The 22,135-nt window shown below is 42.6% G+C and overlaps 1 protein-coding gene across 1 annotated transcript in view; it reads left to right on the plus strand.

Annotated features, from left to right (window-relative positions):
• Positions 1-903: 903 nt before the first annotated feature.
• ARL8B (ADP ribosylation factor like GTPase 8B) overlaps positions 904-22,135 on the plus strand; it is a 32,888-nt gene continuing 11,656 nt past the window's right edge. Inside the window, exon 1 of the mRNA XM_015409579.1 lies at positions 904-1,179. Coding sequence (XP_015265065.1) covers positions 1,057-1,179 — 123 coding nt within the window. The 5' untranslated portion in view covers positions 904-1,056. The remainder of the gene's footprint in view (positions 1,180-22,135) is intronic.

Consider the following 22,135-nt stretch of genomic DNA (forward strand, 5'->3'; position numbering starts at 1 on the left):
GACACAGGGACATCGCATCTGGAACGTCCAACAGTATGTCCCTCCCAGTGGCACGGGGAGATTGTCTGAGAGGCCCCTGGAGCATCAGCAGCTTCCTTATGATTTGATCCTTATGGTACCTGTTTATGGTTGCCAGCTCTGGTTTGGGGAATTCCTAGACATTTGGAGCTGAAGCCTGGGGGGAGGGGTAGAGCTTGAGGAGGGGGAAGGCCCTCAGTGCGGCCCAGAATCCACTCTCGAAAGCAGTGATTTTCTCCAGTGGAAGTTATCTCTAGTCTGGGGATCAACTGTAATCCTGGGAGATCTCCAAGTGTCACCTGGAAGCTGGCAGCCCTAGAGGGAGCTGAGCAGGGAATGTGATGCCATCCAGTCCACCCTCTGAAGCTGCCATTTTCTCCAGGGGAACTGATCTCTGTAGTCAGTTGTAATTCTGAGATAACTCCAGGCTCCACTCGGGGATTGGCAACCCTAATTGACCTTTCCCCCGGCTGGAATGTAGAACACTAAATTTTACCCTGATCAAAGAAGGGTGATAAGAACCAGGTCTTTTTTCTTTTTTTTTTAAAGTTACTAGTACAAGCGGTACTACTAATATTTGCTATTATATTAATATTTGCAGCCAAGTTGATACAACGCATACCCCTTCTCCTCATACAAAAAGCCACGTAATAGGTCAGCCTCACATCGCTTCTGGCTTAGGACAGGCTACATTTTTGTTTCGCTTTTCACCCTCTCCTCCCCGCGAGTGGGCAGACGGAGAACTTCTTCCACCCCCGGCCTCCGCCCTTCCCCCAGCTCCTGCCGGGACCGCCTGTTAAGTCCTCCGCACGTGGTAGCCGACCCTTCGCCGGCAGGGGCCGCTGTGGAAGCCGGGCTCCCAGCGGCTGACGGGGCGGGACCGCTCTTGCCCCCACGGCGAGCCGTCATATGACCGCGGCACCGGGAGCGAAAGGTAGCAGCTGCAGCCGGAGTCGGCCCGAGGCGCGGTCGGGAGAAGTGGAGCGAAAGCGGGCGAAGGACTGAAACTGTCGCCGGGTTGCTGCCTCCGCCGCCGCCATGCTGGCGTTGTTGTCCCGGTTGCTGGACTGGTTCCGGTCGCTGTTCTGGAAGGAGGAGATGGAGCTGACGCTGGTGGGGCTGCAGTACTCGGGCAAGACCACCTTCGTCAACGTCATCGCGGTGAGAGACTCCGGGGCAGGCGCTGGCCTCTCCGGGGGCGGGGGGGGGGGGGGTTTGCCTCATATCTCTCCTCATTCTCTCTTTGCCCTCCCCCCTCCCAGCTCGGAGTCTAGCCCGCTTTCCCTCTCCCTGTTTTTGCTGTCGACCCTCCTCCGTTCAATACACGCAACCGAGTCAAGTGGACGAAGCTTTCCCCGTGACTCTTGATGCCTTGAAGCTGCAAGTTTGCATATCTGAACGCGGCCAGGGGGTTAAAAAAAACACACACCCCAAAACCCTTGCACGTAACACAGACACACTCAGCCTCTCTTCTCCGTGCGAAGCTTTCGATCTTTTACGGGTCTCGCCCCCCACCCTGGTCTATTTTTGTGTTTGCGGTGCTGGAGCGTTCAGGCACGCGTTCTTTATCTCGCGAAGGGGTACAATCCAGGGGAGCTTTTCTTTCCCTCTTAAGTCTTTTAATTGTTTGTGCAGACAAGGCCCCTGTCAGATGTCTCTAGGATGGGTGGGGCTGGGCCTGGAGAAACTGTCTCCTTATCCAGTTTCTGGCCTGCACACAAGCGCGGAGTAGAGAGCTTTTGGAAGCGGAGAGGCTGATGTCCTTTGGGGCCGGGCAAGTCTCCGCAGGAAGCGCTTGTTGGGATGGACAAGCAAGGTCAGGAGCCCTTGTGATCCTGACTCCCTTCGTGGGTGTGGCCTTCCCCAAGATAACCCAGTGTGAGTATGAAAGCCCTGGGATGTGATGCCTTTCTGGGCCTGCCTTCTGAAGATCTCCTGTGCCTACTCTGTGTTAGTAACCTTTAGGCCGTGGGTGCCACTAGTGCCACATAATGCATTTGGAGCGTGGCGTTGAGGTGCCTCATGTGAAGTTGAGCAGCCCGGGAATCCTTTGTATTGCATCCTGAAGAGCGGGGTGGAAATGTCCTTAAATTATTCTTTAAACTTATCACTTGGTTGTATATTTAGAATATTTAGGCTTGTTTTTCTCCACTTCATCTTGGGTGGGGATATAGATCCTGTAGAAGGACAGCTTTGGAGGCAGTAATGGTTTTTGAGCACATCCTGAGTATGTTTACTTGGAAGCAACTTCCAATGAGTTCAGTAGCATTTACTTCTGGGCAAGTTTTCATAGGATTTCAAAGTTAATCTGGACCCTTGACACTACATTTCTTAGTAGTACTAATGTTGTGCCTTGAAGCACATCTGTGTATATGGCAGGAATTCTAATTGTTTGAAGAGGCAGTGAATTTGAGGAATGGGAATTCTTCTGAAATAGTAAGAACTAATAGGACTTTATCAAAGAGACCAGGTTTGTATTGGCTGAATTTTCTGGTAGGTCAGAAGAGCTTTTTGCTTAGTGCAGCAACAATGGAAAGATTGTGTCCAGGTTATGAAAATCCTTGTTTGAATGGCATGTGGCATGCTTCTATTGTGAGCTTAGCGTCAGAATATGACTCTTCAGTTTAACCATTAATTGATCTCTCCTAGAGCTGGCTCATGAAGGGCTTTCTTGTTGTGTTTCTAAATTATGTATTGGAGCACAATAATAAATGCTATGCTTTCCTGATTTTTATTTATTTATTTTATTTAACTTTAGACTTTATATCCCGCTCGAACCCTCTTTCTCAGGGGGTCTCTGAGCGGCTTACAAGTGGTGCTAGTCACACAATTTATCAAAGAGACCAGCCTGATGTAGCATGTTTGTGTTGTTCCTACACAAGGATGTATAGCACTGTCCACTAGATTAAACCTGGGAACTTGGTGTCTGTCTGCAGGTATTGAGTAAACCAATATTGTTGTGTTAGTACACTTCAGATCTTTGAGTACCTTTGTTAGGCTTACTGTCGCAGTGAGCTGTTGCCATCAGTGCTGTAGGTTTTAACAAGTAATTAGTTGTACAGGCTTATTATGGCCTAGCAGTACAGCTTCCTTGCAGGCCTGGGAAAATGCTTCCTGGTCTGTGCCGGCTTGCTAAGCCAGTTTCATATAACGAGTTTTGCCTCTAGATGTTTTATCTGAGTACTTCTTCTGAGAGATTGTCCAGAAACATGGGGAATCGTAGGTGCTTCTCCAGCAGGAGCACTTAAAATGAAGAACAAGCAAGGATTAATCTTAGAACAAGCAGTTCATAAAGTATTGATGAGTAGTGTGTGGATGTTGGCTTATAGGTGGCTGACGTTTTCACAGTGGTACACAGTGGTACTCTTATGCTTGGCCATCAACAAGGTCAATTTAAATCATTTACATTGCTAGGATTTATTGGCAAATACATTCATACCTTGTGTTTGTCAACTACAATTACACTTTGTAGTCTAGTGATGAGTGGAATCCTAAGAACACAGTTTGGTGTAGTGGTTAAGTGTGCGGACTCTAATCTGGGAGAACCGGGTTTGATTCCCCACTCCTTCATTTGCACCTGCTGATGTGACCTTGGGTCAGTCACAAGCTCTGGCACAGCTGTTCCTGAAAGAGCAGTTTGTGTCAGAGTTCTCTCAGCCCCACCCACCTCACAGGGTGTCTGTTGTGGGGAGAGGAAGGGAAAGGAGTTTGTAAGCCGCTCTGAGACTCCAAGTGAAGGGCGGGGTTATCCAGTCTCTTCTCTTCTTCTTCTTCTTCGAAGAAATCCCCAATGCTGTGGACTGTACTATATGTTCCTTAAGTGGTCTGGGGATTTTTGACATGGCTTCAGTGAGACATTTCATCCAGAAACTGTATTGCAGTAAACTTTGTCTACATGGAGTGGGATATGAAATAACTTTGCAGTAGAAGGTGGACATACATCCTCAACTTAAAGAGCATAAGTATGAGCTGGTTGGGTCTTTACAGAGGACATTATGTGTGTTGTGATTAATGATTGTTGAAGAGAAACAGACATGAGGATGCTGGCCCCACCCATAAACCATAATTGCTGGTTTATGGCGTTATGTGGATAAATGGGGAGTTAGCACAAGCAAACTGGTCCCTCCTCCTTGCCTCGTGTCATCATATGAGCATGGAGTATATGGCCATAGGGTGTACCTATGAAGACTCCCTCCTTGTATCAGGGATGTTTGAAAAAAGCAGTATTTCTGATCACAAGGAAGGGGCTTGTAGGTATACCCCTTACATTCATGGACTCTGTGTTCACAAATAGGCAGTCATGAGGACAGAGTGTGGGGCCAGCAAACTTTTGTCTGTTCCTCCTTGGCATCAATTGGTTTCACCATTGATAGTGTCATTTGTAGCAGTAAAAAAAAGCAAGAGTCTAGTAGCACCTTAAAGACTAACAAAATTTGTGGCAGGGTATGAGCTTTCCTGAGTCACTGTTCACTACTTCAGTGACTCATGAAAGATCATGTTGTTGTTCAGTCGCACAGTCGAGTCCGACTCTTTGCGACCCCATGGACCAGATCGCGCCAGGCCTTCCTGTCTTCCGCCGTCCTCTGAAGTTTGCTCAATTTCATGTTCGTTGCATCTATGACACTGTCTAACCATCCCATCCTTTGCCGTCCCCGTCTTCTTTGACCTTCAATCTTTCCCAGCATCAGGGTCTTCTCCAGTGAGTGCTCCCTTCTCATTTGGTGGCCAAAGTATTTGAGCTTCAGTTTCAGTATCTGGCCTTCCTGGGAACAGTCAGGGTTGATTTCTTTTAGGATTGACTGATTTGATCTTCTTGCAGTCCAAGGGACTCTCGAGTCTTCTCCAGCACCATAATTCAAAAGAATCTATTTTTCGGCACTCGGCCTTCCTTATAGTCCAATTCTCGCAGCCATACATGACTACTGGGAATACCATTGCTTTGGCCATGCAGACTTTTGTTGGCAGGGTGATGTCTCTACTTTTTATCATGCTGTTTAGGTTCACCATCGCTTTCCTCCCAAGGAGCAGGCGTCTTTTAATTTCATGGTTGCTGTCACAGTCTGCGGTGATCTGGGATCCCAGGAACGTGAAGTCTGTCACTACTTCCACGACTTTCCCTTCTATTTTCCCAGGAGTGATGGGGCCGGATGCCATGATCTTAGTTTTTTTGATGTTGAGCTTCAAGCCCAGTTTTGCGCTCTCCTCTTTTACTCTGAGCAAGAGGCTCTTAAGGTCCTCTTCACTTTCTGCTGTTAGAGTGGTATCGTCTGCATATCTGAGGTTGTTGATCTTTTCCCCAGCAATCTTAATTCCCGCTTGTTTTCAAGAGACATTTGAGGTGGTCTGGTACTCCCATCTCTTTAAGGACCTGCCATAGTTTGTTGTGATCCACACAGTCAAAGGCTTTAGCATAGTCAATGAAGCAGAAGTAGATGTTTTTCTGGTGCTTTCTCCATAATCCAGCGAATGTTGGCAATTTGATCTCTAGTTCCTCTACCTCTTCGAAACCCAGCTTGTACATCTGGCAGTTCTCTATCCATGTACTGTTGAAGCCTAGCTTGTAGGATCTTGAGCATGACCTTGCTAGTGTGTGATATGAGTGCAATTGTGCGATAGTTTGAACATTCCTTGGCATTACCCTTCTTTGGGATTGGAATGTATACTGACCTTTTCCAATCCTGTGACCACTTTTGCGTTTTCCAAATTTGCTGGCAAATTGAGTGCAGCACTTTGACAGCATCATCTTTTAAGACTTTGAATTGCTCAGCTGGAATACCATCACCTCCACTAGCTTTGTTGTTTAGTAATGCTTTCTAAGGCCCATTTAACTTCACATTCCAGGATGTCTGGCTCGAGGTCAGTGGTTATACCATCATGGTTGTCAAGGACATCGAGGTCTTTCTTGTATAGTTCTTCTATGAAAGATCATACCCTGACACAAATTTTGTTAGTCTTTAAGGTGCTACTAGACTCTTGCTCTTTTCTACTGCTACAGACAGACTAACAGGGTTACCCATATTGATCTACTGTCATTTGTAGAAGCTCACAGATAGGTCGGTCACTGGGAGATTGCAGGCTGATTTATGGCCTGATTGTTGATGGGATTTTTTGCAGAGAATGCTACTGTCCATAATGGACCAATACTCTTAAGCAAGAATCCATACTGAAGTTCACGTATATTGGATTATAGTTATGCTTTAGCCGTTAAGAGACCATAAAGAGTTTCTAGCTGAAGAAAATCCATACAAGACTCAAGTTAGCTTTCCCCTTCTTTTGGACAGACAGCACATCATTGAAAGAGTTAAGCACCACTGTTGGCGTACATGAGGAGTAGCTTGCTAGGGTTGGCTTTGTTTTAAAGGGCTACATGTGTGCTACAACAAGGGAGCGATCATCCTGTAAACAATTTTTTTAAATAAAAAAGACTAAATATACAAATGGTTAGGGTGACAGATCTTTCTGAACTTTTAAAAATTCTGTGTACTATTCTACTTTCAGAATACATATCTGCTGATTTAATGAATGAATTTCTTGATTATGAATCTTAATTTATGTAACAAATATATTGTCACATTGGCATCTTTAAACTGAACTTTTCATTATGGGCAATTCATATTCAGGTATTTGTGAAGAAGACTCAGTAGTGTTGCTCTTGTTGTAAAATAAATTCACACCTAATTTAGCAGAATTTGTATGATGTTGGGATATTGTACCCTAAACTGGGATGATATTAGCCAGAATTATGCATCTTAAAAGTGTGATTTTTCCTAAATTCTCCAGGGAACTAGCATCAGAGAATAGGCGCTCCACTTTTCTGACCCTGATAAATAAGATCAAGGTATTTTATGTTGCTTTTCTCCTCAGTACTAGCTTAGAGCAGATTACAAAAATATAATAATCAGAAAGAGCTACACCTTTTTTTTTTTAACCAAAACAAATTTTTATTAATTTTTCAACATTAACATATATAAAAACAACAACAATACACAGATTTCTTCATTACATTTAAATACACTCAAATATTTTTCAATTATTAGTAAGAAAGAACGACACCTTGGGCTCTACAGGCTCTTTGGTGTTTGCCATTTGGCTTCCATCTCTGGCTGCTCCAAGGCTATTAATACTGCAATAGATAGGGAGATGGAAGTTCAGCTTGATCTTCTCCAGTTGGCAGACGTGTTCCCAAGAATTCCACACTGGCTGATTGAGGGGAGATAAACTTCTTATTTGGGAAGTAGCAGCATCATATGAGTAAGATATCAAGCAAGTAAAAAGAAATAAGTAGGTAGTGCTGATTGGCTTTCAGCTGCCAAACTCAGGTTTTACTTCCTCTATTGGTGTTCCTTGGAAAGCCAAACTCAGTTTGTACTTCCTCTGTTGGTGTTCCTTGAACCTAAGGATTACATTTTCCGCAGGTGGAAACCATTCTGGTGCTGTCAAGGGAGTTTGAACATTTGCACATGAGACCAGTACCTTTCTGCTTCTTTAGAATTTGCATCTGTGTCAGAGTGTTTCATGTGGGCACTGGAAACAAAACACAGTTAAAACTTATAACAGAATGAGGGGAACCAGTAGAGGTACTCATGTCAGAAGGACTGGGGGTGGAGAGGAGGGGCGGTTCTGCCATGATGTCTTTGCATATTTGCAAGACTGAAATAATATCTTCTACAATTTCCATGGTTAGATTCAGGTGGGTAGCCCTGTTGGTCTGAAGCAGCAGAACAACGTTCAGTGGCACCTTTAAGACTGACAACGTTTTATTCAAGGTACAAGCTTTTGTGTGCATGTACACTTCGGATAAGTGTGCATGCACACCGAAAGCTTATACCTTGAATAAAACTTTGTTGGTCTTAAAGGTGCTACTGGACTCAAATTTCAGTGGTCTTCAGCATAAAAATAATTGTATCAGTTCTTCAGTGTACATATCAAGGTATGTCAAATTGCTTCCAACTTATGGCGACCTGATGAATTAATGACCTCCAAAGTGTCCTATTATTAACAGCCTTGCTCAGGTCTTGGAAACTGAGGGTTGTGGCTTCCTTGATTGAGTCAGTCCATCTCATGTTGGGTCTTACTCTTTTCCTGTGGCCTTCAACTTTTCCTAGCATTATTGTCTTTTCCAGTAAGTTTTATCTTCTCATAATGTAACCAATTGTCTTTTCCAGTAAGTTTTATCTTTTCATAATGTAACCAAAGTAGCCTCAGTTTAGTCATTGTAGCTTCTAGGGAGAGTTCAGGCTTGATGTGATCTAGAACCCACTTATCTGTCTTTTTGGTAGTCCATGGTATTCGTAACATTCTCGTCCAACACTGCAATTCAAATGAGTCAACTTTCTTCCTCTCAGCTTTCTTCGTTGACCAATTTTGACACCCATACATAGTAATGGGGAATACTATAGTATAAATTATCTTGATTTTAGTCACCAGCAACACATCCTTACACTTATTTTTTCCTAGCTCCTTGATGGCTGCCCTTTCCAGTCTAAGTCTCTTTCCGATTTCTTGATTGCAGTCTCCCTTTTGGCTGGTGATGGAACCAAGGAATAGAAAATCTTTCACAATTTCAATTTTTTAATAACCTTAAGGTTGTGTAATTCCCCAGTAATCCCTACTTTGGTCTTCTTGATATTCAGCTGTAATCCTGCTTTGACACCTTCTGCTTTAACCCTCATCAGGAGTCATTTCAAGTCTTCACTATTTTCTGCCAGTAATGTGGTGTTATTTGCATATCTCAAATTGTTAATGTTCCTTCCATCAATTTTCACTCCACCTCCATCTAAATCTAATCCAGTTTTCTTTCAGATATGTTCTGCATATAGATTGAAGAGATAGGGAGATAAAATACGTCCTTGTCTGACACCTTTGCCAATAGGAAACCATTATGTGTCTTCATATTCTGTCCTAACAGTAGTTTCTTGTTTAGGGTAGAGGTCACATATCAAAACAGTCAGATGTCATGGCACACCTGTTTCATGTAGTAGTTAGGAGCATGGACTCTACTCTGGGAGCACTGGGTTTGATTCCCCACTCCTCCACATGCAACTGCTGGTGTGACCTTGGGTCAGTCATAAGTTCTCTCACAGTTGTTCTCTCAAGAGCAGTTCTCGAGAGAGCTGTCTCAGCCCCACCTACCTCGCAGGGTGTCTGTTGTGGGGAGGGGAAATGAGATCATAAGCTGCTCTGAGACTCCTTCAGGTAGTGAAGGGTGGGGTATAAATCCAATCTCCTCCTCCTCCTCCTCCTCCTTTTCATGATCCACACAGTCAAAATCTTTGCTGTAATCTATGAAACAAAAGCTGATTTTCTTCTAGAATTCTCTCATATGCTTCAGTAACCAACGTAAATTTGCTATATGATTTCTAGTGCCTCTTCCCTTTTCTGAATCCAGCTTGAAGATCTGGCATTTCTCATTCCATATATGGTAAACAGTCTTTGTTGTAAGATTTTGAGCATCACTTTACTTATGGGAGAAATTAATGCAATGGTCTGATAGTAGGGATGGGCATGAACTGGGAAAATGCGATTCATTTCATGGCATGCCTGATTTGGAAACCACAAACCGTCATGAACTTCAATCTGCCAAACATATTGATTTGGTTCATAATGTGATAAAATGGCCCCCTGGCATGCTAGAGACAATAAACTTGCCAAAGATCCCCAGCTGACTCTACCTGGCTTCCAAGTCTAGTGAGGATTGGATTTATGGGGTTGGAGTCGTGCCCCCCCTAAGAAGGTGCCCCCAGGAAAGTGCTTTCCAAGGAAATGACAGGTGCAGGTTCAGGAGTGTATGGAACAGACTTTGTGTAGGCTAGAGACACCAAACTTGCAGGGGATCTCTGGCTGACTCTTCTTTACGTGGTCTCCAAGTTCTATTATCCTGTTGCTTTGAAGTTTGGTTAACATTTTGATTAAGCGGAGACAGTTTGGAAATGTATCTGTTCATGAACCAACACTAACAGCTTGAACGTTTGTGGAAAGTTCATGCTGGTTAACCTGCCATGAACTTCAGTTCGCAAACCAGCCACAATTCGTCACAAACTTTAGTTTGTAAACTGATTTGTACCCATCCCTGTCCAATAGTTGCTGAAATTTTAGATGTCTCCTTTTTTGGAACGGGAATGTAGCTAGTGTTGACATATTCTTGTTAAGATTTTGATGGACTCTGTTTCTGTGAATTGGAATAGCTTTTTTGATATCCCATCTACTGCTAGTGATTTGTTTCTCCCAATTGTTCTCAGTGCAACTTTCATTTCACTTCTAAAACTATATGTTCTTCATACGATTCTTCTTTGAAGGAATCTGCCATCCTTTGATCTCTTTTGCATAGTTCTCCAGTATATTGTTTCCATCTTTTCTTTATTTTGTCCTGTTTAGTTAATAATATTTCTGTGTTGATCTTTCAACCAGCCTAACTGAGCTTTAAGTTTTCTTTAATTTCTTGGGTCTTTGCAGAACAGATCTCTTCTTCCTTTTTTGTACTTCCTTTTTTTGTTCTCGTCTATTTCTTTACATAGGTTATTATAGTTTTCTGTGTCTCTACATACAAGCTGCTGGAATGCTGCTTTTAGACTTCTAACTATTCCTGTCACGTGTTACTTTTGTTTTTCCTCTATCTTTTGCAATTTTAAGGGTTTTATCCGGTCATACATCAAAGTTTTTAATTTCTTTTGCCAACAGAAATAATCTTTTGTATATTCTTCCTTGATAATATCTCTGGTCTCAACCCATAGTTCTTCCAGTTCCCATTCACTTGAACTTAGTAATGCAAATCTGTTCTTTATATGGTCTTTAAACTCTTCAGGAATATTTGTTTGTATTTTGACACTATGAATGTTTTGGTGTCTGTCTTCAGCTGTATTTTGATTTTCAATATTAACAGTTCATGGTCCATACCACAACAAGGTGGTAGTGGTATTATGTGCTTTGCAACTTCTATTACAGCTTTCGTAACTGCTTTTTTGGGAAAGGAAGAACCACTGAACTCAGTAAGGCTTGCGTCTGAGTAGGCAGTCAAATCTTTCGCTACTCATTGTTACAATGGAAAGCTTTATCACTGCATGGAGTAAGCTCTTAGTTGTCATTAGATAAACTGGGATCATGACTTGTTTTCTCTGACAGATGTAATAGCATGACTCATTGAATATGATATAATGAAGTTGATGGCTGGATGCTGATGCAAGATGTTACCCCACCTATCCAAACTGGGAATATTTTAGGATTGCCAGTATTTTACTGAGCAAAAGCTATTTTTTCCCTATTTGTATGAAAACAGCTAAAAATATATCCCTATCCAATGATGTAGGGCAGAAAAACTTTTCTGAAATAGAAAATTCTGAAATTTTCTGGTGCTTTATTTTTCCGCTGGAAATTTTCTGTTTCCGAAAATTCATTGTGTTACAAAATTATTAACAACAAATGGCTGGTATTCCCTTTACAATATTAGGGAAGCTTGCCAGTTATGAAGTTGTGATTAATATTTTTGTAGTAACAGGTCCTAGGAATTGTGTAAAAGAGTACATTGTATATTTTACTACAACCTGGAACCTGGGGAATAAATCCACATAAAACCCATCTTAGCCATGAAATTACTCTATGGAATTTGGGGCCACTGTGTTAGTATACACACACACACACCCTTAGCTGCTTAAGCTGATTCTGAGATTTGGAGATCTTGAAATGTGGTGAATTAGCAATAAGAAGCTTGGCCTGTTTGCAGTAGCACACATTTAGACATCTTTTGTTTAAGCTTTTTTCAGCCATTATGCTCTTTATAAACCCTTTAGCCATTCATGCTGAAGCAGTGAAGGATGTGATGAAAATGACTTTTGCAGGACTCGTAAGAGGCTCTACCTGTGTTATGCAGCTTCTCCTACACTTTGCATGCCTACTGATGCAGCTTGGAGTTATATATGCATTTAAGTGAGGCAGATATAAAAATAAATCCAGAGGTGTTATTAGCCTAACAAAGAATATGTGTGATAGTAGTCTGAGACATTTTGGCCTCGAAAGGGGAGGAGGTATTACCTTTGGATCTGCCACATATAATCAGAGGAATGGTTTTTTCATATGTTTAACTGCGGAAGGGCCAAACTTAATATCTGTTACCCATCTAAAAAGCTGTTATTAGTTTGGGCCATTTATTTCTGTAAAATCTGTGTATCTAGGAAGATGTTGTCATTGAACTGCCTGCTTTTAGTGGCCCTCATCTGTGCCAGGAAGGCATTTCCTTAAGAGATTACAGGCTGCTATGATGCAATTATCTTCACATGACATAATCATTCCTGGACAAAAAGGAGAGGATCCTGGGTTAAATTCTTTGTCCAACCATTTATTGCAGTGTGTCCTTGATTAATAACCTTGGTTCTTGTAAAGTCTTCTTGGCTGTCTTAGTCACTTCTAATGAAGCATTGTTAAGTTGCAGTTCAGGCCAGAAGCAATACACTCCAACCAGGATTTGGAAGTGAGATTGTTCTTGCTATTTTCTGTTTTGGTTTGACACAAATAAAGCAGCAATAGGGTCTGCTAACCTCCTGGGATAGGTTTTAATAGAGATTCTTGAAGGAGTAGTTGACAGTTTCTTTCCTGCAGAGGTGGTTTGGTCATTACAGCGTGTCCTCGTGCTTCAGTCTCACTTGGAAATCCTTTGGCTGTGGGGGAAGACACATTTAATGATAAATAACAGTCCCCCCCCCCGTATATTGTACATAAATTTCAAATCCTTTTCTAGTTGCCAGAATCTTGCAAGTGTGTTGTAGTGGTTAAGAGTGGCGGATTCTATTCTGGAGAACCAGGTTTGATTCCCCACTCCTCCTTCACATGAAGCCTGCTGGGTGACCTTGGGCCAGTCATCTCTCTGAACTGTCTCAGCTGCATCTATCTCACAAGGTGCCTGTTGTGGGGAGAGAAGGGAAGGAGATTGTAAGCCGTTTTGAGACTCCTTAAGGTAGAGAAAAGTGAGGTATAAATCTGACTTCTTCTTCTTCTTCAATTTCTAACTTGAACATGTTGTAACTGGCCTCTAAGTCACGCTCTGCAGTGATTGCTTGGAACTGTAGTCGTATCAGGCAAATGGGAAGAAGTGTGTGCAGAAATTCTCCATTAATATAAGTGATCGGTCCCACCTTATATATCCAGCATGGAAGGAAAGCCTCCATGCTGTACTACCCTCCTGCTTGTCTGTGGTGTAGGTGGTGGGGACATAAATAAATCTGATATCTTTACTTATGCCTCACTTTTCTAAATCTCGGGGGGGGGGGGAGAGGTCAAAGCAGCCTACAATACTGAAAACAATATAACACGAGGAGGGGAAGGCTTCTGAGTATCTTTTCCAAGTTTGGCACCCAGCTTAAGAATCAAACCATCAGGCTAAAAGCTGAAGGATAAGAGCCCTTGGGCTTGTACCCAAGGCCTCATGCTTCTGGGCACACCCAGGCCAGAAGTACCTACAGAGGAGAAGCCGATTCAGCCAAATCTCGTTTAGGTGCTGCTAGCCTGTGAGCCAGACTCCTGTTTGCTTTCTCCCCAGTCCCCTTCTTTGGTGCTTCCTCCCTTAACTCCTTGAACTGTAGAGAGTTATGCTCCATTCCTGCCTACATGCTAAATATTATGCTTTTCAGCACTCCTTGTTCTCTGAAGTGCAGATATGCTTGAGTCTAATTGAAACTGACAACTTTCACATGTGCTGGAAACGTAGGCACTTGGGATTGAAGTCTACCCCTGCTTGTTCAGTGCTTCACTTGTTATGCAATAAATATAAACTTTCATTCTGCAGACTTTTCTGGAAAGGTTGGTTTTAATAAAATTATCATACGGCACAATAAGAGTAGACAAGAAGCTGCTCTTGAAGCACTTCTGTCTCATCTTGGGCTGTTGCCCAAATCCCATCTTTATATGGTTCTGTAGCCCTCATGGTTATAGCCAAAATGCTAAAAGTGTCTTTTGTGTAGCTTAAGACCTATCTCTGGAACTCCTCTTGCTTACAGTAGGATTTCCAAAGACTACAATTGGGGTATTGTACACTATATAGGGTTAGTGACGCTTATCGTCTAGAACTAGAGGTGGCCATTGTCCTGGCCCTCCAACCTTTGGACTGCCAACCGCTCCGATGGCCCTGCCAGCGGCAAGAGAGCCAGCGTGGCTAAGCTCATATATGTCACCAAGTGGCCTCTTTAAGGAGCTATCAACTGTCCCCCCTCCCATTCTCTATTTTATGTATTTGATTCTTCTCAGTTACATACTTGTAAATGTCATGGGCAGAACTGTTGCCTCAGTATTACTTTTTAAGCATATTCTTGTCTAAGACTAGACTTTATTCTGAGCTTACATGGGCTGCGGTAGGTGGCTGTTACTGCAGACATGACTTTCAGGCTGCCCAACCATTCCTGTGGCTGTGTGATGGCAATGCATAGCTCCTTGGCATCAATGAGTGGCCCTTTTAAGGGGCTTCCTGCTGCAGCTGCTCCAGTCTGGAGAAGCTCTCAGGCAAATGGGGAAGAGGCATGGGAAATCATTGAGTGTATGTGTGTGACTAAGCCTGGGCCATATTAGGAGTGAAGTGGCAGGCCTTCTCTAGGCTGTGGAGCAGAGACTTGGGAAGGGAAGAGGAGGAACAAGCTGAGGTTAACCCCCTCCCCCCTCTGCATCTGAGGCCTTTGCTGGTCCTGGAGCTTTGACGGAAACCACAGAGGGGAACAAGGAGGCTTAAGCAGACGTGAACTCCTTGGATCCCCACACTTATAGAAATGTTCAGGATAAATATTGGCAAAAGAAATTATAGCCATGAATCTAAATGTTGTTTTTATTTAGATAAGCCTGAAGGGTATACTGATGGAAATGAGTGAGGAAGCAGTCTATGCCGTTGAGTGACTTACTCAATCTAGTTCAGTCTGTAAAAGTTTTTGTTGGTGAACAGGGGAATGTCAGATTTTAATGTGCACTTTTGATTGTAGTTAAAATCTTGGTTGTCTCCAAATGATGACTGTCAAGCTCATAATTAGGAAAGGTTAGGTAAAATCTAAAATGCTGTCAAGATGGCAAAATTAATGTGATGGGCAGTTATGGAAGGGAAAAGACAGAGCCTTGAGAAGTATTAGTTGCCATTAGTTGATTCTTGCAAGTAGCAATATAATTCTTAAACAAGCAAATATAGGAGTATCAAAGTAATCACTGAGTCTGTTATACCTTGGAGACAGATCAAGATGGGTAGCTGTGTTTGTCTGTAGCATTAGAAAGGAGTAGCACCTTAAAGACAAATAAAATTTGTGGTAGGGCATGAGCTTTTGTGAGTCACTGCTCACTTCACTCATCAATGCTCATACCCTACCACAAATGTTGTTAGTCCTTAAGGTGCTACTGGACTCTTACACTTTTCTGGTATACCTTGGTTATCTTATAACATGGAAACAACACTTGTTGTACAGCTAAATCTGTTCCATTGAAATGGAAAAGGAATTAAAGGTAATATAACATGTGAACTGCCATTATGCAGGCTCTACAATTTCACTGAACATGGTGGTATTGCTTGGAATTGCTTGGAACTGTCAGAGTTTGTCAACGACTTCCATGCTGTGTTTTGCCTCAGTCTTGTATCTGAGATGGTTGGGAGGTACATATTCAGAGGTCATGTTCTCAGCCTTGGGACAACAATATTAACTCCATGCAATGTCTTAAAATACAGTTTAGTATCTTTTATCAGTACTATATGCCAGCCAGCCAGGAGCCTCCATAATACAGCACATTTTTAACCAATATCTGAGACCTCAACAATTTGAAGGCTCAGTCTTAGAATGCTGCACTTCAGTTTTCAGTTCAGAAGAGGATTTATGTCCATCTCGTCTTCTCTGAAGTGCAAGATGTTCTTGATAGATCTCTCATGACTGTTGAAAACAAACACTGGTGTGTTTATGCCTCAGTCATTCAGCAGGCACGACTTGCCAGTGTCACTGTGACACTGTAAGTAGATGTTTATCAGCAGCCATGTTTGTAAGCTGGAAGCACAAGAATCTTCACCTCAGAAGGCATGGGCACACTGACAAATTCCCAAGTGAAGGGCCAATTGAAACCAGTCCTTCTAGGGTTTGTAGTAAGCTGCTTCTTACAACTGAGGGAGGTGTTTGAACCTTCAGAGAGGTCCGATCTCTGCAAGTACACATCTTGTAATTCTATTTCACTTTACATCGTAATCTCAAATTGTATCTGTCCACGGGCAAGGTGGTATGTGTAAGGCTGTGGGTGGATTCAGACAGGTGAATAGTGAAACCAGGATTGGGTGGCAATGGCAACATATACTGACAGTGAGGCTTCAACTCAGTAGCTTGTACAACCAACTAAAATGTAGTCTGACAAGGAGGTGGCTGTTTGCATTGTAATATGTTGCAGTTTTGTGTGTAATATGTTGAATCATTCTTGTGACTAGTCACATGCTAAGGATATGCTTTTTCACTGATTTCATTGCCTGCCTTGCTTCCAAACTTGATCTAAGAGCCAGTTTGGTGCAGTGGTTAAGAGCGCAGACTCTAATCTGGGAGAACTGGGTTTGATTCCCCACTCTTCCACATGCAGTTGTTGGCATGGACCTTGGGTCATCCACAAGTTCTCTCAGAGCTGTTCTCTTGAGCAGTTCTCAAAAGAACTCTCTTAGCTCCAACTACTTCACAGGGTGTCTGTTGTGGGGAGGGGAAAGGAAAGGAGAGTGTAAACTGCTCTGAGACTTTTTATTGAACGTCGGGGTATAAATCCAGTATCATCTTCTCTTCTTTCTCTTCTAAAACAATAAATAGTTATTTCAGGTGCATGACTGCAAATATGACTACACTACAGGTGAAAAAGTGTAAGATAAGATCATGTCAAGCAAATAAAACTGCAGGCCGAGGAGGGAAACCTAACTTAATGGATTAGCTTTTCGGAGTGTGTGTGTGTGGGACCTCATGTGTAAAGCAGATTGCCAGGCGATGCTGTCACCCCAACAGTGGTCACTCCAGTGTTAACCAATCTGGTGAATTGACCTGCCAGGGTTTCATTTTACATGCTGCTGTGGGCAAAGTTAGCTCTGATCTAATTGAATGCACTGTGAGGTGACTTTCTTCTGATCTTGAGGTCAACAATCTAGGGGCAATACATAATCCATAGTTTATTTTATCTAGAAAATGTATATGCTACCTCCCCAGAGATGATGTGAAGGTTAACATCTAAGCACCTCTTGCACTGCTCAGACAAGCTTCAGAACGTGTTAATGTTAGAACTTCAATGGAGGGTGTTGGGAATAAGTATCTGTTGCAAGAGTTTATATACCGTAGCTGCTGTTGCAAAATAGTGAGTTGAGCAATAGAACTGCTCTTCTGGCAATGCGACAGCTATCAGTGTGGGAAATTAGAATGCTCGGTAACTCTTTGCGGATGTCTTCTTCCAGTACTGGATAAGAGCTTTACCCTTATGTTGGGTCATGTGCTAGAATACAGTAATCCTTAACTGTCAACCAGACAATTTGCAGAAACTCGATTGCAGTTTATGTTTTGTCTGCTGGCACTTTTGTGGCTCATCCATATGATGGTGGTAGCTGGAAGCAGAATGGAAGCACGCAATCCACACAGCACTTAATATAACACTGTGTTCTCCTCCCCGTCCAGAACACAACCCCCCCCCCCAGTAATTCCCATCCCTAAAGGCAAAATCCTGCCATAGGTTTAAATTACAAAGAAACCCTGTTCTCAAACATTTTGTTTCTCTGCAATTTTCCTTTTCTTCACTTTGGCTTACTGCCTAATTTCCTGTTCTCAGTCCCCTTATCTTGTAGTAGTAGTATAATGCTATAATGAAACAATATGAAGAGAACTGATACTTATCAATTGATTGCTCCACAGTAAAGAACAGGAAGTAATGAAAGTGGGAACATAAGGAAAGGAAGAATGTCTTGGGACAGTACCTCCAGAAAACTGAGTTATCACTTTTGGCTGTCCACACTGGATAACTGAATTTGTGTTTTACATTAATAGCCACAAATCAAGTCTGGTTTATGGAGGCTAACAGGGAAAACACAAGAATGTCATAGGTTTACAGTGACATCTTCTAGATTCTGTGTAAGCTAAGTAAATGAATCCTGACAATTCCAAGCTAAACAACCAATATGGAAACATCCTTCATTGCATTTGTTTTATATAAATTTTTATTCTCTAAAAGAAGAGGAGAAGATATTGGATTTATACCCTGCCCTTCACTACTCAAAGGAGTCTCAGAGCGGCTTACAAACTCCTTTCCCTTCCCTTCCCCTCCCAACAACAGACACCCTGTGAGGTAGGTGGGCCTGAGAGAGCTCTAACGGAAACTGCTCTTTTTCAAGAACAGCTGTGCCAGAACTATGGCTTGCCCAAGGTCATCCAGGTGTAAGTAAAAGAGTGGGGAATCAAACCTGGTTCTCCCAGATTAGAGTCCATACATTTAACCACTACACCAAACTGGCTTCTCTAGGTAGGTATACTGTGAACAATGTTATAGTAGATAAGAACATAAGAACACAAGAGACGCCAATGTTGGATCAGGCCAAAGGCCCATCCAGTCCAACACTCTGTGTCACACAGTGGCTAGAAATACCAGTGCCATCAGGAGGTCCAGCAGTGGGGCCAGGACACTGTTGACCCCCCCAAGCACCAAGAAGACAGAGCATCACTTGCCCCAGAGCCCCTATCTATACCTTGTGGCTAATATCCGCGGATGGACCTCTGCTCCATATGCTTATCTAATTCCCTTTTGAAGCCGTCCATGCTTGTAGCCACCACCACTTCCTGTGGCAATGAATTCCATGTGTTAATCACTCTTTGGGTGAAGAAGTACTTCCTTTTATCCGTTCTAACCCGACCGCTCTGCAGTTTCATGGAGTGCCCACGAGTTCTTGTATTGTGAGAAAGGGAGAAAAGTACCTCTTTCTCTACCTGCTCTTTCCCATGCATAATCTTATAAACCTCGATCATGTCACCCCTCAGTCGTCTTTTCTCCAAGCTAAAGAGCCCTAAGCGCTTTAACCTTTCCTCATAGGGAAAGTGTTCCAACCCTTTTATCATTCGAGTTGCCCTTTTCTGCACTTTTTCCAAAGCTATAATATCCTTTTTAAGGTGTGGTGACCAGAACTGCACACAGTATTCCAAATGAGGTCTCACCATTGATTTATATAGGGGCATTATTATATTGGCTGATCTGTTTTCAATACCCTTCCTAATAATCCCCAGCATAGCATTGGCCTTCTTTATTGCAGTCACACACTGTCTCGACATTTTCAGTGAGTTATCCACTACAACTCCAAGATCTCTCTCTTGCTCAGTCTCTGCCAGTTCAGACCCCATCAATGTGTATTTATATTTAGGATTTTTGGCTCCAATGTGCATCACCTTGCACTTGGCCACATTGAACCCCATTTGCCATGTTGACGCCCACTCGCCCATCCTTGACAGATCCCCTTGGAGTGCCTCACAATCCTCACTGGTTTTCACCACCCTGAACAACTTTGTATCATCCGCAAATTTAGCCACTTCACTGCTTACTCCCATCTCCAAATCATTAATGAACAAGTTAAAAAGCAGTGGACCAAGTACTGATCCCTGCGGTACCCCACTGCTTACCACCCTCCACTGAGAAAATTGCCCACCTACACTCACTCTCTGTTTTCTATGAACTAGCCAGTTTTTGATCCATAAAAGGACTTGTCCTTCTATCCCATGATTTTTGAGCTTACTTAGGAGCCTTTGATGAGGAACTTTATCAAAAGCTTTCTGGAAGTCAAGGTAAATAATATCTATTGGATCCCCCTTGTCCACATGTTTGTTCACCCCCTCAAAGAACACTAACAGGTTAGTGAGACAAGATCTTCCCTTACAGAAACCGTGCTGAGTCTGCCTCAATAGGTTTTGTTCATCTATGTGCCTACTAATTCTTTCCTTAATAATGGTTTCCACCAATTTACCCGGTATCGACGTCAGACTGACTGGCCTGTAATTTCCCGGATCTCCTCTGGAACCCTTTTTAAAGATGGGAGTGACATTAGCTACCTTCCAATCCTCAGGAATGGAGGCAGATTTTAAGGAAAGATTACATATCTTTGTCAGGAGATCTACAAGTTCACATTTGAGTTCTTTCAGAACTCTCGGATGTATGCCATCTGGGCCTGGTGATTTTTCAGTTTTTAAGTTGTCTATCAGTTTTAGGACCTCCTCTCTCATCACCTCAATCTGACTCAGGTCTTCCAACACCCCTCCTGAAATCAGTGGTTCTGGAGTGGGCAAGCACTTCTCATCTTCCACAGTGAAGACGGAGGCAAAAAATGCATTTAGCTTCTCAGCCATTTCCCTATCATCCTTCAATACTCCTTTTACCCCTTGGTCGTCCAAGGGCCCCACTGCCTCCCTGGCTGGTTTCCTGTTTCTAATGTATTTGAAGAAAGTTTTATTGTTGGTTTTTACGTTTTTTGCTATATGCTCCTCATATTCCCTTTTTGCCTGCCTGACCTCAGACTTGCATTTTATTTGCCATAGCCTGTGTTCCGTTTTATCAGCCTCACTGTGACTAGCTTTCCACTGCTTAAAGGAATTCTTTTTACTTTTTACAGCTTCCATTACTCTGTTTGTTAACCATGCAGGCTTTTTCCTATACCTGTTTATGCCTTTCCTAACCTGTGAAATATATTTTTTTTGAGCTTCTAGGATCATAGTTTTAAATAGTTTCCAAGCTTCCCCAATTGTTTTGACCCTTTCTACTTTTCCTTTCAGTTTCCTCCCCACGTGTCCCCTCATATCAGAGAAATTACCCCTTTTAAAGTTAAAAGTGGTTGTGTGAGTCTTTTTGGCCAATTCTCTATTTGTACAAATGTTGAACTCAACAACATTATGATCACTGTTCCCAAGCGGTGCAATCACTTTTACATCTCTCACTAGGTCTTGAGTGTTACTTAGGACCAAATCAAGGATCGCCTCTCCCCTGGTAGGTTTCGTGACCATCTGCTCCATAGCACAGTCATTTAGAGTGTCTAGAAACTCAATCTCTTTTTCCCGACTAGAACACATATTGACCCAATCAATGTGTGGGTAGTTAAAATCACCTATTATGACACAGTGGTTTTGTCTAGCTGCTATCTTTAAGGCATTCATCATTTTATAATCCTCCTCTATCTTTTGATATGGTGGGCGATAACAAACTCCCAGTGTTAAGTTTCCTTTTGGCCCCCCTATTTCAACCCATAGAACTTCCAGAAGCGAATCCACTTCACTTAGCCTCTAGATAGAGTGTTGGACGTGAGCAGACTTGAGCTGAAATCCTATTCATCTATGAAAATGACCACATAGCCTTGGACAGGTTATCTCTCTGCCTAAGGTTCATTGCAGAAAACGCATGTACCCTAATAGTTCTAGATTCTTGGAAAGAAGGCATAATATCCCAGAGTTCTCAGTGACAGCTGTATGTCTCAGGGCTCTGCATATAAGAGAAGAATGACAAATTATGTGTCCTGTTCAGAGGTCTATATATAATTTCTACAAAATTATATATGTTTACAATGCATGCCAAACAGTTACAAAGTAAATGCTGACCTATTTACTGGACTCATTGTTTTTATGAGGGTCCATTTGTGCTGTGGTCAGATCTAGAGTGTTTTAAAAGTGCACCTTGGTGTTTAGTCATGCCGGCCACATGACCACGGAAATGTCTTTGGACAGCGCTGGCTCTTCAGCTTTGAAACGGAGATGAGCACCGCAACCCTAGAGTCGGATTCGACTGGCTTTCGAGCAAGGGAACCTTTACTTTTTTACCATGTATTTGTTAGGAACATTATTGAATAACTAAGAAATTACAATATCAGTAGTAAAGTAGTATACTGTGCAGGTAAAAGGCTTTCCTTCTAGTATAACCCTATCTATTGAGGTGATGGTGGCTCCAGAGTAAGGCAGTGCAGCTTGGGTCTCTTTTAAAGAGGACAGTGGTGATTGTATCCATATATAATCATCATTGTGGTAGCCTTCGTTCAAGTTGGGCAGAGGGAGTAGGACTGCTCATTTTTCTGGAGGTTTGACTAATAGTTTGACTAATAGTCAGATCCTTCTGAATCACCTGAAAAAAATGGAGTTGGAGCTGCTATGTGGCA

This window comes from Gekko japonicus, unplaced genomic scaffold, assembly GCF_001447785.1.
Source record: "Gekko japonicus isolate JY-2015 unplaced genomic scaffold, Gekko_japonicus_V1.1 scaffold1960, whole genome shotgun sequence".
NCBI classification, from domain to species: domain Eukaryota; kingdom Metazoa; phylum Chordata; class Lepidosauria; order Squamata; family Gekkonidae; genus Gekko; species Gekko japonicus.